The 15,236-nt window shown below is 41.3% G+C and overlaps 1 protein-coding gene across 5 annotated transcripts in view; it reads right to left on the bottom strand.

Moving 5' to 3' along the window:
• The window catches only part of LOC100368116 (V-type proton ATPase 116 kDa subunit a 1-like), a 39,552-nt gene that overhangs the window by 21,012 nt on the left and 3,304 nt on the right, over positions 1-15,236 (bottom strand). For all 5 annotated transcript variants that reach the window (XM_085494880.1, XM_085494879.1, XM_085494881.1 and 2 more), the window contains exons 4-5: positions 15,089-15,186; positions 13,867-13,995 (exon numbers count right to left, since the gene is read on the bottom strand). In XM_085494880.1, coding sequence (XP_085351006.1) covers positions 13,867-13,995; positions 15,089-15,186 — 227 coding nt within the window. The remainder of the gene's footprint in view (positions 1-13,866; positions 13,996-15,088; positions 15,187-15,236) is intronic.

Here is a 15,236-nt window from a genome sequence, read left to right on the forward strand (position 1 = left end):
AGGTTGACTTGATTGTGCTGTAGAGCATATAGCAATAAGTAATGTATAATGTACATGAATAATAGTAATATTTGATTGCATCTTGAACATTTCTATCAGTTGTTAAATTTATCAAGTAACACTGAGAAATGGTAACACTATCGATTAGCTTCTTCAGATATTTTGCAAAAAATAACTGAATAATTAAAAAGCTGATTTGCGGACAATCTGAACATTGAGAACATTTATTGTTATTGTAAAACAAAATTATCAATGACAAATTTAACAAGACATGAATGTCACAGTCCTCGTAATTTAATTATTAAAATAATACATGGAACATCTGCAAACAATATGTACTCTATGTGGGTACAACTCATCATTTCCCTTAATCTAGTATTGTACTGATAACTGAAAACTTCCATGCGACCCATGTCCAAAATCTCAGAGTACACCAGAGTGCAACCAAACTATGTCTCATACATGCTCAAGAAACTGCATTCATAAATCTGAGTAAACCTTGATGTACCATTAATAACAGGTTAATTCAGGTCTTTGTATATTACCAGGACCTAGGTTTGTTTCAGTATTACCACAATAATTCCCATCAAAATATAGCCTTGACGACCCCCCCCCCCCACTACAGTTTCCACTCAGATTTGTAATGGTAATAATAATAATAATTTATCCACTAACTGTTGATTTTATATCTAAGCTTTAGTTTAGTCTTTTATTTGTGTTTTTCTTGACCATTGATTTATTGTATGTTTTTTTTTCCATTCATACTAAATTTTGTGTCAAATTAAATATCTATCTATCTATCTATGTAGACTACATGTGTCAATGTGCCTGGCCAAGATTTATAAACAGTAACTGCAAAGTGTTTTCACTGATCTTCAACTTTGTGACCAGGTATTTCGGTGATGGCTCTTTATAATGGATGCAATTTTTACAGTTTAAAGATATAATAATAACTTTATTACACAACTAAATCAACAGAGGATTTAGTAAGGTAAAGAGGATAACAAAACATAAATAAACAAATGTAATAAAAACAAACAACAATATACAACAACATTTCTGACCATTTTTTTTCAAGATTTCAGCGTTAATTTTCCATGAAATCAAACAAAAACCAGACTGTGGTCCATTTCTGTCACTGATTCAGATCAAGGTCATGATGTCACAGAAAACCCTGGCATTACAATCTAACCTAATTATTTATTCTGAGCATGCTCAGTTTTTCTGTCAGTGTTGTTGGGAAAGGTAATTTTGGATGAAAGTCATGAAAATGACCAATTTAAGATTTTCAGATATGGGAAAAAAAAATTATGTGAATATTCAACAGAGACTTGTTCATTAACCTGCCAAGTTTCATCGATATCTACTGCAGAATTTCTTAGAAAATGTTAGAGATGTAAAGAAAACGAGACGGACGGAAACTGGAAATAAGAAACTGTACTCCCCTTTTCAGGCTGTGCCTGAACGAGCACTAAAAAACACTCTGTGCCTAAACCTCAGCGAAAACCTGATTTCCAAATACACGTTAACATGTTGTTTAGATGATATTCGGGTAATTTTTCTATGCATGTGAATCAGTCAGTCCATGATCCACCGAAAGATTACCAGTGTCATGTTGAATCACCCCTGCACCAATCTGTAAAACAAGTCTCATTATGTGACAAAATAATTGTCATAAACTTTTTGTGTATAAACTGTCATTGAGACGTTTATAGAGGTAAAATGCTGCATTAGAAACAATGTAAAATTTTACGTGGAGCCATCACGTGATGTATGTTTCCTTCACAGTTCAGTCAGAGGTCAATGACAATGTCGTAACTAAAATAAAACCATGTAGTCAGCAACTAATGTTACAGAAATGATAAACGACAATTTTGAATTAGATAATATAATAACTGCTTTAACTACGATATAATCGTGAAGTGAGGACAGGACATATTGTCCATGTCCCATGTTCATGCGAACTTCAGTAGGATTTTTTTTATTTAAATCCCAATATGGTAACAGTGTTGACGAGAGCTAGATGCAACAAAAGAAAAATGAAAAGCTGTCTAGCTGGTTTGCCATGATGCCGACTTTTGATGACACCGCCAGCCAATGGTAGCTATGGATTTATGTAACTGTTGTTTCTTTGTACTAAACCTGGTCAAAGAATTCACATCCGTTTAGTTTATCAGATTTACTCCAGTGTAGTTTTAAATATAAAAGAAAAATAGTATGATGCCATTACATTTTGAAAACTTGTCGATCGATTTTTTAGAAACTAACACTCGATCTTCCTCCTCCAATCTCTTCCTGATGTCTACCTGTTTGATTCCATTGGGCGTCAAGGAAACAATTAGTCGCTGAACATAATCAGTCAATCTTGATAATTGGATGGGGTCATGCATGATTTAGCTTGAACCGAGCATTTAGATAATACAGCTTGCGTGTTAGACAGCAAAGAGTATCTGAGTGAATACATATACAACTAACTACGATACTTCTCAGCATTGTTGACATATGTGAATTACCACATTGTCACCATAATGTGGCCACAATGAAAGAAAGCGATAACCACCCCTTCATGTCCTGACATTGATGCGACGCTGAAACCATTACAATGCCATAATGATGTATCAGTTAAACTGAGTGTATCAGTTACACCGAACACTAAGGTCACCTCTCAACGCTGTGAGTATCAGTTACACTGAACACTACGGTCACCTCTCAACGCTGTGAGTATCAGTTACACTGAACACTAAGGTCACCTCACAAGGCTGTGAGTATCAGTTACACTGAACACTAAGGTCACCTCTCAAGGCTGTGAGTATCAGTTACACTGAGCACTAAGGTCACCTCTCAAGGCTGTGAGTATCAGTTACACTGAGCACTAAGGTCACCTCTCAACGCTGTGAGTATCAGTTACACTGAGCACTAAGGTCACCTCTCAACGCCGTGAGTATCAGTTACACTGAGCACTAAGGTCACCTCTCAACGCTGTGAGTATCAGTTACACCGAACACTAAGGTCACCTCTCAACGCTGTGAGTATCAGTTACACTGAACACTAAGGTCACCTCTCAAGGCTGTGAGTATCAGTTACACTGAGCACTAAGGTCACCTCTCAACGCTGTGAGTATCAGTTACACTGAGCACTAAGGTCACCTCTCAAGGCTGTGAGTATCAGTTACACTGAACACTAAGGTCACCTCTCAAGGCTGTGAGTATCAGTTACACTGAACACTAAGGTCACCTCTCAAGGCTGTGAGTATCAGTTACACTGAACACTAAGGTCACCTCTCAACGCTGTGAGTATCAGTTACACTGAGCACTAAGGTCACCTCTCAACGCTGTGAGTATCAGTTACACTGAGCACTAAGGTCACCTCTCAACGCTGTGAGTATCAGTTACACCGAACACTAAGGTCACCTCTCAACGCTGTGAGTATCAGTTACACTGAACACTAAGGTCACCTCTCAAGGCTGTGAGTATCAGTTACACTGAGCACTAAGGTCACCTCTCAACGCTGTGAGTATCAGTTACACTGAGCACTAAAGTCACCTCTCAACGCTGCAAGTATCAGTTACACCGAACACTAAGGTCACCTCTCAACGCTGTGAGTATCAGTTACACTGAACACTAAGGTCACCTCTCAACGCTGCGAGTATCAGTTACACTGAGCACTAAAGTCACCTCTCAACGCTGTGAGTGAACACTAAGGTCACCTCTCAACGCTGTGAGTATCAGTTACACTGAACACTAAGGTCACCTCTCAAGGCTGTGAGTATCAGTTACACTGAGCACTAAGGTCACCTCTCAACACTGTGAGTATCAGTTACACCGAACACTAAGGTCACCTCTCAACGCTGTGAGTATCAGTTACACTGAACACTAAGGTCACATCTCAATGCTGCGAGTATCAGTTACACTGAGCACTAAAGTCACCTCTCAACGCTGCGAGTATCAGTTACACTGAGCACTAAGGTCACCTCAACGCTGTGAGTATCAGTTACACCGAACACTAAGGTCACCTCTCAACGCTGTGAGTATCAGTTACACTGAACACTAAGCTCACCTCTCAAGGCTGTGAGTATCAGTTACACTGAGCACTAAGGTCACCTCTCAACGCTGTGAGTATCAGTTACACTGAGCACTAAAGTCACCTCTCAACGCTGTGAGTATCAGTTACACCGAACACTAAGGTCACCTCTCAACGCTGTGAGTATCAGTTACACTGAGCACTAAAGTCACCTCTCAACGCTGTGAGTATCAGTTACACTGAACACTAAGGTCACCTCTCAACGCTGTGAGTATCAGTTACACTGAGCACTAAAGTCACCTCTCAACGCTGTGAGTATCAGTTACACCGAACACTAAGGTCACCACTCAATGCTGTGAGTATCAGTTACACTGAACACTAAGGTCACCTCTCAAGGCTGCGAGTATCAGTTACACTGAGCACTAAGGTCACCTCTCAATGCTGGGAGTATCAGTTACACCGAACACTAAGGTCACCTCTCAATGCTGTGAGTATCAGTTACACTGAACACTAAGGTCACCTCTCAACGCTGTGAGTATCAGTTATACTGAGCACTAAAGTCACCTCTCAACGCTGTGAGTATCAGTTACACTGAGCACTGAAGTCACCTCTCAATGCTGTGAGTATCAGTTACACTGAACACTAAGGTCACCTCTCAAGGCTGTGAGTATCAGTTACACTGAGCACTAAGGTCACCTCTCAACGCTGTGAGTATCAGTTACACTGAGCACTAAGGTCACCTCTCAACGCTGTGAGTATCAGTTACACCGAACACTAAGGTCACCTCTCAACACTGTGAGTATCAGTTACACTGAACACTAAGGTCACCTCTCAAGGCTGTGAGTATCAGTTACACTGAGCACTAAAGTCACCTCTCAACGCTGTGAGTATCAGTTACACTGAACACTAAGGTCACCTCTCAACGCTGTGAGTATCAGTTACACTGAGCACTAAAGTCACCTCTCAACGCTGTGAGTATCAGTTACACCGAACACTAAGGTCACCACTCAATGCTGTGAGTATCAGTTACACTGAACACTAAGGTCACCTCTCAAGGCTGTGAGTATCAGTTACACTGAGCACTAAGGTCACCTCTCAATGCTGGGAGTATCAGTTACACCGAACACTAAGGTCACCTCTCAATGCTGTGAGTATCAGTTACACTGAACACTAAGGTCACCTCTCAAGGCTGTGAGTATCAGTTATACTGAGCACTAAAGTCACCTCTCAACGCTGTGAGTATCAGTTACACTGAGCACTGAAGTCACCTCTCAATGCTGTGAGTATCAGTTACACTGAACACTAAGGTCACCTCTCAAGGCTGTGAGTATCAGTTACACTGAGCACTAAGGTCACCTCTCAAGGCTGTGAGTATCAGTTACACTGAGCACTAAAGTCACCTCTCAACGCTGTGATTATCAGTTACACTGAACACTAAGGTCACCTCTCAAGGCTGTGAGTATCAGTTACACTGAGCACTAAAGTCACCTCTCAACGCTGTGAGTGAACACTAAGGTCACCTCTCAACGCTGTGAGTATCAGTTACACTGAACACTAAGGTCACCTCTCAAGGCTGTGAGTATCAGTTACACTGAGCACTAAAGTCACCTCTCAACGCTGTGAGTATCAGTTACACTGAACACTAAGGTCACCTCTCAACGCTGTGAGTATCAGTTACACTGAGCACTAAAGTCACCTCTCAATGCTGTGAGTATCAGTTACACTGAACACTAAGGTCACCTCTCAAGGCTGTGAGTATCAGTTACACTGAGCACTAAGGTCACCTCTCAAGGCTGTGAGTATCAGTTACACTGAGCACTAAAGTCACCTCTCAAGGCTGTGAGTATCAGTTACACTGAGCACTAAGGTCACCTCTCAACGCCGTGAGTATCAGTTACACTGAGCACTAAGGTCACCTCTCAACGCTGTGAGTATCAGTTACACCTAACACTAAGGTCACCTCTCAACGCTGTGAGTATCAGTTACACTGAACACTAAGGTCACCTCTCAAGGCTGTGAGTATCAGTTACACTGAGCACTAAGGTCACCTCTCAACGCTGTGAGTATCAGTTACACTGAGCACTAAGGTCACCTCTCAAGGCTGTGAGTATCAGTTACACTGAGCACTAAGGTCACCTCTCAACGCCGTGAGTATCAGTTACACTGAGCACTAAGGTCACCTCTCAACGCTGTGAGTATCAGTTACACCGAACACTAAGGTCACCTCTCAACGCTGTGAGTATCAGTTACACTGAGCACTAAGGTCACCTCTCAACGCTGTGAGTATCAGTTACACTGAGCACTAAGGTCACCTCTCAACGCTGTGAGTATCAGTTACACCGAACACTAAGGTCACCTCTCAACACTGTGAGTATCAGTTACACTGAACACTAAGGTCACCTCTCAAGGCTGTGAGTATCAGTTACACTGAGCACTAAGGTCACCTCTCAACGCTGTGAGTATCAGTTACACTGAGCACTAAAGTCACCTCTCAACGCTGTGAGTATCAGTTACACTGAGCACTAAGGTCACCTCTCAACGCTGTGAGTATCAGTTACACCGAACACTAAGGTCACCTCTGAACGCTGTGAGTATCAGTTACACTGAACACTAAGGTCACCTCTCAACGCTGTGAGTATCAGTTACACTGAGCACTAAAGTCACCTCTCAACGCTGTGAGTGAACACTAAGGTCACCTCTCAACGCTGTGAGTATCAGTTACACTGAACACTAAGGTCACCTCCCAAGGCTGTGAGTATCAGTTACACTGAGCACTAAAGTCACCTCTCAACGCTGTGAGTATCAGTTACACCGAACACTAAGGTCACCTCTCAACGCTGTGAGTATCAGTTACACTGAGCACTAAAGTCACCTCTCAACGCTGTGAGTATCAGTTACACTGAACACTAAGGTCACCTCTCAACGCTGTGAGTATCAGTTACACTGAGCACTAAAGTCACCTCTCAACACTGTGAGTATCAGTTACACTGAGCACTAAAGTCACCTCTCAACGCTGTGAGTATCAGTTACACCGAACACTAAGGTCACCTCTCATTGCTGTGAGTATCAGTTACACTGAACACTAAGGTCACCTCTCAAGGCTGTGAGTATCAGTTACACTGAGCACTAAGGTCACCTCTCAACGCTGTGAGTATCAGTTACACTGAGCACTAAGGTCACCTCTCAAGGCTGTGAGTATCAGTTACACTGAGCACTAAGGTCACCTCTCAACGCCGTGAGTATCAGTTACACTGAGCACTAAGGTCACCTCTCAACGCTGTGAGTATCAGTTACACCGAACACTAAGGTCACCTCTCAACGCTGTGAGTATCAGTTACACTGAGCACTAAGGTCACCTCTCAACGCTGTGAGTATCATTTACACTGAGCACTAAGGTCACCTCTCAACGCTGTGAGTATCAGTTACACTGAGCACTAAAGTCACCTCTCAATGCTGTGAGTATCAGTTACACTGAACACTAAGGTCACCTCTCAAGGCTGTGAGTATCAGTTACACTGAGCACTAAGGTCACCTCTCAAGGCTGTGAGTATCAGTTACACTGAGCACTAAAGTCACCTCTCAAGGCTGTGAGTATCAGTTACACTGAGCACTAAAGTCACCTCTCAATGCTGTGAGTATCAGTTACACTGAACACTAAGGTCACCTCTCAAGGCTGTGAGTATCAGTTACACTGAGCACTAAGGTCACCTCTCAAGGCTGTGAGTATCAGTTACACTGAGCACTAAAGTCACCTCTCAAGGCTGTGAGTATCAGTTACACTGAGCACTAAGGTCACCTCTCAACGCCGTGAGTATCAGTTACACTGAGCACTAAGGTCACCTCTCAACGCTGTGAGTATCAGTTACACCTAACACTAAGGTCACCTCTCAACGCTGTGAGTATCAGTTACACTGAACACTAAGGTCACCTCTCAAGGCTGTGAGTATCAGTTACACTGAGCACTAAGGTCACCTCTCAACGCTGTGAGTATCAGTTACACTGAGCACTAAGGTCACCTCTCAAGGCTGTGAGTATCAGTTACACTGAGCACTAAGGTCACCTCTCAACGCCGTGAGTATCAGTTACACTGAGCACTAAGGTCACCTCTCAACGCTGTGAGTATCAGTTACACCGAACACTAAGGTCACCTCTCAACGCTGTGAGTATCAGTTACACCGAACACTAAGGTCACCTCTCAACACTGTGAGTATCAGTTACACTGAACACTAAGGTCACCTCTCAAGGCTGTGAGTATCAGTTACACTGAGCACTAAGGTCACCTCTCAACGCTGTGAGTATCAGTTACACTGAGCACTAAAGTCACCTCTCAACGCTGTGAGTATCAGTTACACTGAGCACTAAGGTCACCTCTCAACGCTGTGAGTATCAGTTACACCGAACACTAAGGTCACCTCTGAACGCTGTGAGTATCAGTTACACTGAACACTAAGGTCACCTCTCAACGCTGTGAGTATCAGTTACACTGAGCACTAAAGTCACCTCTCAACGCTGTGAGTGAACACTAAGGTCACCTCTCAACGCTGTGAGTATCAGTTACACTGAACACTAAGGTCACCTCCCAAGGCTGTGAGTATCAGTTACACTGAGCACTAAAGTCACCTCTCAACGCTGTGAGTATCAGTTACACCGAACACTAAGGTCACCTCTCAACGCTGTGAGTATCAGTTACACTGAGCACTAAAGTCACCTCTCAACGCTGTGAGTATCAGTTACACTGAACACTAAGGTCACCTCTCAACGCTGTGAGTATCAGTTACACTGAGCACTAAAGTCACCTCTCAACACTGTGAGTATCAGTTACACTGAGCACTAAAGTCACCTCTCAACGCTGTGAGTATCAGTTACACCGAACACTAAGGTCACCTCTCATTGCTGTGAGTATCAGTTACACTGAACACTAAGGTCACCTCTCAAGGCTGTGAGTATCAGTTAAACTGAGCACTAAGGTCACCTCTCAATGCTGTGAGTATCAGTTACACCGAACACTAAGGTCACCTCTCAATGCTGTGAGTATCAGTTACACTGAACACTAAGGTCACCTCTCAACGCTGTGAGTATCAGTTACACTGAGCACTAAAGTCACCTCTCAACGCTGTGAGTATCAGTTACACTGAGCACTAAAGTCACCTCTCAACGCTGTGAGTATCAGTTACACTGAACACTAAGGTCACCTCTCAATGCTGTGAGTATCAGTTACACTGAGCACTAAAGTCACCTCTCCATGCTGTGAGTATCATGCAGTTACACTGAACACTAAAGTCACCTCTCAATGTTGTGAGTATGAGTTACACTGAACACTAAAGTATTCTCTCAACGCTGTGAGTATCAGTTACACTAAAGACACGTCTCAATGCTGTGAGTATCAGTTACACTAAAGACACGTCTCAATGCTGTGAGTATCATGCAGTTACACTGAACACTAAAGTCACCTCTCAATGCTGAGAGTATCAGTTACACTAAAGACATGTCTCAATGCTGTGAGTATCATGCAGTTACACTGAACACTAAAGTCACTTCTCAACGCTGTGAGTATCAGTTACACTGAGCACTAAAGTCACCTCTCAATACTGTATCAGTTACACTGAACACTAAAGTCACCTCTCAACGCTGTGAGTATCAGTTACACTGAACACTAAAGTCACCTCTCAACACTGAGTATCAGTTACACTGAACACTAAAGTCACCTCTCAACACTGAGTATCAGTTACACTGAACACTAAAGTCACCTCTCAACACTGAGTATCAGTTACACTGAGCACTAAAGTCACCTCTCAATGCTGTGAGTATCAGTTACACTGAACACTAAAGTCACCTCTCAACACTGAGTATCAGTTACACTGAACACTAAAGTCACCTCTCAACGCTGTATCAGTAACACTGAACACTAAAGTCACCTCTCAACACTGAGTATCAGTTATATTGTACACTAAGGTCACCTCTCAATTCTGTGAGTATCAGTTACACTGAACACTAAAGTCACCTGTCAACGCTGTGAGTATCAGTTACACTAAAGACACGTCTCAATGCTGTGAGTATCATGCAGTTACACTGAACACTAAAGTCACCTCTCAATGCTGTGAGTATCAGTTACACCGAATACTAAAGTCACCTCTCAACGCTGTGAGTATCAGTTACACTGAACACTAAAGTCACCTCTCAACACTGAGTATCAGTTACACTGAACACTAAAGTCACCTCTCAACACTGAGTATCAGTTACACTGAACACTAAAGTCACCTCTCAACACTGAGTATCAGTTACACTGAACACTAAAGTCACCTCTCAACACTGAGTATCAGTTACACCGAACACTAAGGTCACCTCTCAATTCTGTGAGTATCAGTTACACTGAACACTAAAGTCACCTGTCAACGCTGTGAGTATCAGTTACACTAAAGACATGTCTCAATGCTGTGAGTATCATGCAGTTACACTGAACACTAAAGTCACCTCTCAATGCTGTGAGTATCAGTTACACTGAACACTAAAGTCACCTCTCAACACTGAGTATCAGTTACACTGAACACTAAAGTCACCTCTCAACACTGAGTATCAGTTACACTGAACACTAAAGTTACCTCTCAACGCTGTGAGTATCAGTTACACTGAGCACTAAAGTCACCTCTCAACACTGAGTATCAGTTACACTGAGCACTAAAGTCACCTCTCAATGCTGTGAGTATCAGTTACACTGAACACTAAAGTCACCTCTCAACACTGAGTATCAGTTACACTGAACACTAAAGTCACCTCTCAACACTGTATCAGTAACACTGAACACTAAAGTCACCTCTCAACACTGAGTATCAGTTATATTGTACACTAAGGTCACCTCTCAATTCTGTGAGTATCAGTTACACTGAACACTAAAGTCACCTGTCAACGATGTGAGTATCAGTTACACTAAAGACACGTCTCAATGCTGTGAGTATCATGCAGTTACACTGAACACTAAAGTCACCTCTCAATGCTGTGAGTATCAGTTACACCGAACACTAAAGAAGTCACCTCTCAACGCTGTGAGTATCAGTTACACTGAACACTAAATTCACCTCTCAACGCTGTGAGTATCAGTTACACTGAACACTAAAGTCACCTCTCAACACTGAGTATCAGTTACACTGAACACTAAAGTCACCTCTCAACACTGAGTATCAGTTACACTGAACACTAAAGTCACCTCTCAACACTGAGTATCAGTTACACCGAACACTAAGGTCACCTCTCAATTCTGTGAGTATCAGTTACACTGAACACTAAAGTAACCTGTCAACGCTGTGAGTATCAGTTACACTAAAGACACGTCTCAATGCTGTGAGTATCATGCAGTTACACTGAACACTAAAGTCACCTCTCAATGCTGTGAGTATCAGTTACACTGAACACTAAAGTCACCTCTCAACACTGAGTATCAGTTACACTGAACACTAAAGTCACCTCTCAACACTGAGTATCAGTTACACTGAACACTAAAGTTACCTCTCAACGCTGTGAGTATCAGTTACACTGAGCACTAAAGTCACCTCTCAACACTGTGAGTATCAGTTACACTGAGCACTAAAGTCACCTCTCAATGCTGTGAGTATCAGTTACACTGAACACTAAAGTCACCTCTCAACACTGAGTATCAGTTACACTGAACACTAAAGTCACCTCTCAACGCTGTGAGTATCAGTAACACTGAACACTAAAGTTACCTCTCAACACTGAGTATCAGTTACACTGAACACTAAAGTCACCTCTCAACACTGAGTATCAGTTACACTGAACACTAAAGTCACCTCTCAACACTGAGTATCAGTTACACTGAACACTAAAGTCACCTCTCAACGCTGTGAGTATCAGTTACACTAAAGACAGTCTCAATGCTGTGAGTATCATGCAGTTACACTGAACACTAAAGTCACTTCTCAACGCTGTGAGTATCAGTTACACTGAGCACTAAAGTCACCTCTCAATGCTGTATCAGTTACACTGAACACTAAAGTCACCTCTCAACGCTGCAAGTATCAGTTCAACTGAACACTAAAGTCACCTCTCAAGGCTGTGAGTATCAGTTACACTGAACACTAAAGTCACCTCTCAATGCTGTGAATATCAGTTACACTGAGCACTAAAGTCACCTCTCAATGCTGTATCAGTTACACTGAGCACTAAAGTCACCTCTCAATGCTGTGAGTTTAGTTACACTGAACACTAAGGTCACCTCTCAATTCTGTGAGTATCAGTTACACTGAACACTAAAGTCACCTGTCAACGCTGTGAGTATCAGTTACACTAAAGACACGTCTCAATGCTGTGAGTATCATGCAGTTACACTGAACACTAAAGTCACCTCTCAACACTGAGTATCAGTTACACCGAACACTAAGGTCACCTCTCAATTCTGTGAGTATCAGTTACACTGAACACTAAAGTCACCTGTCAACGCTGTGAGTATCAGTTACACTAAAGACATGTCTCAATGCTGTGAGTATCATGCAGTTACACTGAACACTAAAGTCACCTCTCAATGCTGTGAGTATCAGTTACACTGAACACTAAAGTCACCTCTCAACACTGAGTATCAGTTACACTGAACACTAAAGTCACCTCTCAACACTGAGTATCAGTTACACTGAACACTAAAGTCACCTCTCAACACTGAGTATCAGTTACACTGAACACTAAAGTCACCTCAACGCTGAGTATCAGTTACACTGAACACTAAAGTCACCTCTCAACACTGAGTATCAGTTACACTGAACACTAAAGTTACCTCTCAACACTGAGTATCAGTTACACTGAACACTAAAAGTCACCTCTCAACACCGAGTATCAGTTACGCTGAACACTAAAGTCACCTCTCAACACTGAGTATCAGTTACACTGAACACTAAAGTCACCTCTCAACAATGAGTATCAGTTACACTGAGCACTAAAGTCACCTCTCAATGCTGTGAGTATCAGTTACACTGAACACTAAAGTCACCTCTCAACGCTGTGAGTATCAGTAACACTGAACACTAAAGTTACCTCTCAACACTGAGTATCAGTTACACTGAACACTAAAGTCACCTCTCAACGCTGTGAGTATCAGTTACACTAAAGACAGTCTCAATGCTGTGAGTATCATGCAGTTACACTGAACACTAAAGTCACCTCTCAATGCTGTGAGTATCAGTTACACTGAACACTAAAGTCACCTCTCAATGCTGTGAGTATCAGTTACACTGAACACTAAAGTCACTTCTCAACGCTGTGAGTATCAGTTACACTGAGCACTAAAGTCACCTCTCAATGCTGTATCAGTTACACTGAACACTAAAGTCACCTCTGAACGCTGCGAGTATCAGTTACACTGAACACTAAAGTCACCTCTCAACGCTGTGAGTATCAGTTACACTAAAGACACGTCTCAATGCTGTGAGTATCATGCAGTTACACTGAACACTAAAGTCACTTCTCAACGCTGTGAGTATCAGTTACACTGAGCACTAAAGTCACCTCTCAATGCTGTATCAGTTACACTGAACACTAAAGTCACCTCTCAACGCTGTGAGTATCAGTTACACTGAACACTAAAGTCACCTTTCAATATCAGCGCAAGGAATATGTAAAAAAGCATGGTGTCTTCTCTTAGGTTAATGAGTGTGTTGTTGCCACAATGTATCAGGTTTGATATTGATCCTATGTGATACAACAAATTTAAATACGTGCATGACAACTCCTTATGATGTATGCAGTATATGCAAGTGAAATAGATTTCAGTTCAAGTGCACAGCATGCAAACGAACTCTAAAATGTATCAAGATGCTCAATATTAGCAGGCTTATGTCACATTACCTCATCAAAAAAGTTCTGAGTCTTCCTCAGTATATGCTTGAGTTCGGTCAGTTCCAGAAAATTTCTTTTCAGTGCTTCCTGATTTGTGTTCACTTCCTTCATTTCATTTTCTAGCTTTTCAAATGTTGCCTTGGAGAAAAGAGAAATAAATGCATCAGAATTCTCCAACTTATTAGCTTAAGGTAGAGATGCAGTTTACCCTACAGGTATTTTAATTAGTTAATTAGGAAACCAAGATGACCTCCCTTGTCCACAAAACTATATATTTTCAGAAAGCTTATTGTATGAATTTTAAAATTTTGTTAGTATTTTTTTTTATGGACACTATATAGTTTGAAATATGCACAAAAATGTGCCTTTTTTGGTCAAAAGTTGTCTGTACGATTGTTGTAACACTGTTCACCCAAAAACAATGCCCCAACAGCGTTTTGAAGATAAACACATTGTCAACCATTTGTGAAAATTTCAAAACAATAGGTCAAAGCGTCTAGGAGCTATTTTTTGTTAAAGTTCTGGGATGGGCACTAAAAAGAAGCTGAGATAATTGCTAATTTGCATAACAATTCACTCAGTAAGAAGTTTGCTAATGCTCATAATTAAAATGGCTGTAACATTTCCAAATTTAAATATAAAAAGTTAAATATAGTGCATAATATGGAGATCCCGTCATTACTTTTTTTCGCCATGTTTCTTTTTTAATATTCATGTATAGCCTTGCTCAATCTTGCTAAGCATTCAAAAGAGAGAATGTTTGCACCTGTTATCTATATTTTAAAATCGTTTTTTGAGTATGTTCCACTATTCACAATTCTACAAAATTTTAACAGTCTATAGCCAAGACTGTTTGAATAAAAAAAGCAAAAAAAAAAAACATTTCACTCCCAAGTGCCCACAAACCTGCATCTCTACCTTAATAACACAATGAATAAATGGAGGACTACAAAATATTATGTATAGTCACTGTTTAAGTATATATTAATCCAATACCATGATAATGCATGGAAGGAAGCATTTAGTAACTTTCTTGTGTGTTCATGTTTATTAATTTTACTCAGAGCCTAAAAATATTGAAATTTCTTTACAGTGATAATAAAGTGTTATTATTATATTATCTAGCCTATTCATTGTGTTACTTGGCAGTGAATAGAAGGCAGCCTCTCCTATTGTCTTTGGGTCGACACACTAAATCACTACAATATAGGGATTATTATTATAGACTCACCTCCAGATCTATCATTTCTCTCGGTGGTGGAGCTTCTGGATTCTCACCAGTATCCAAGATGGTAATGTTGGCTTTTTTGATTTCTTTTTCCAAGAAACCTAAATGGTTGGAAGAAATCAATAACAGAATATCTGTACACATGCCACAG

The sequence above is a fragment of the Saccoglossus kowalevskii genome, chromosome 21 (assembly GCF_978046115.1).
Source record: "Saccoglossus kowalevskii chromosome 21, keSacKowa6.1, whole genome shotgun sequence".
Classification (NCBI taxonomy): Eukaryota; Metazoa; Hemichordata; class Enteropneusta; family Harrimaniidae; genus Saccoglossus; species Saccoglossus kowalevskii.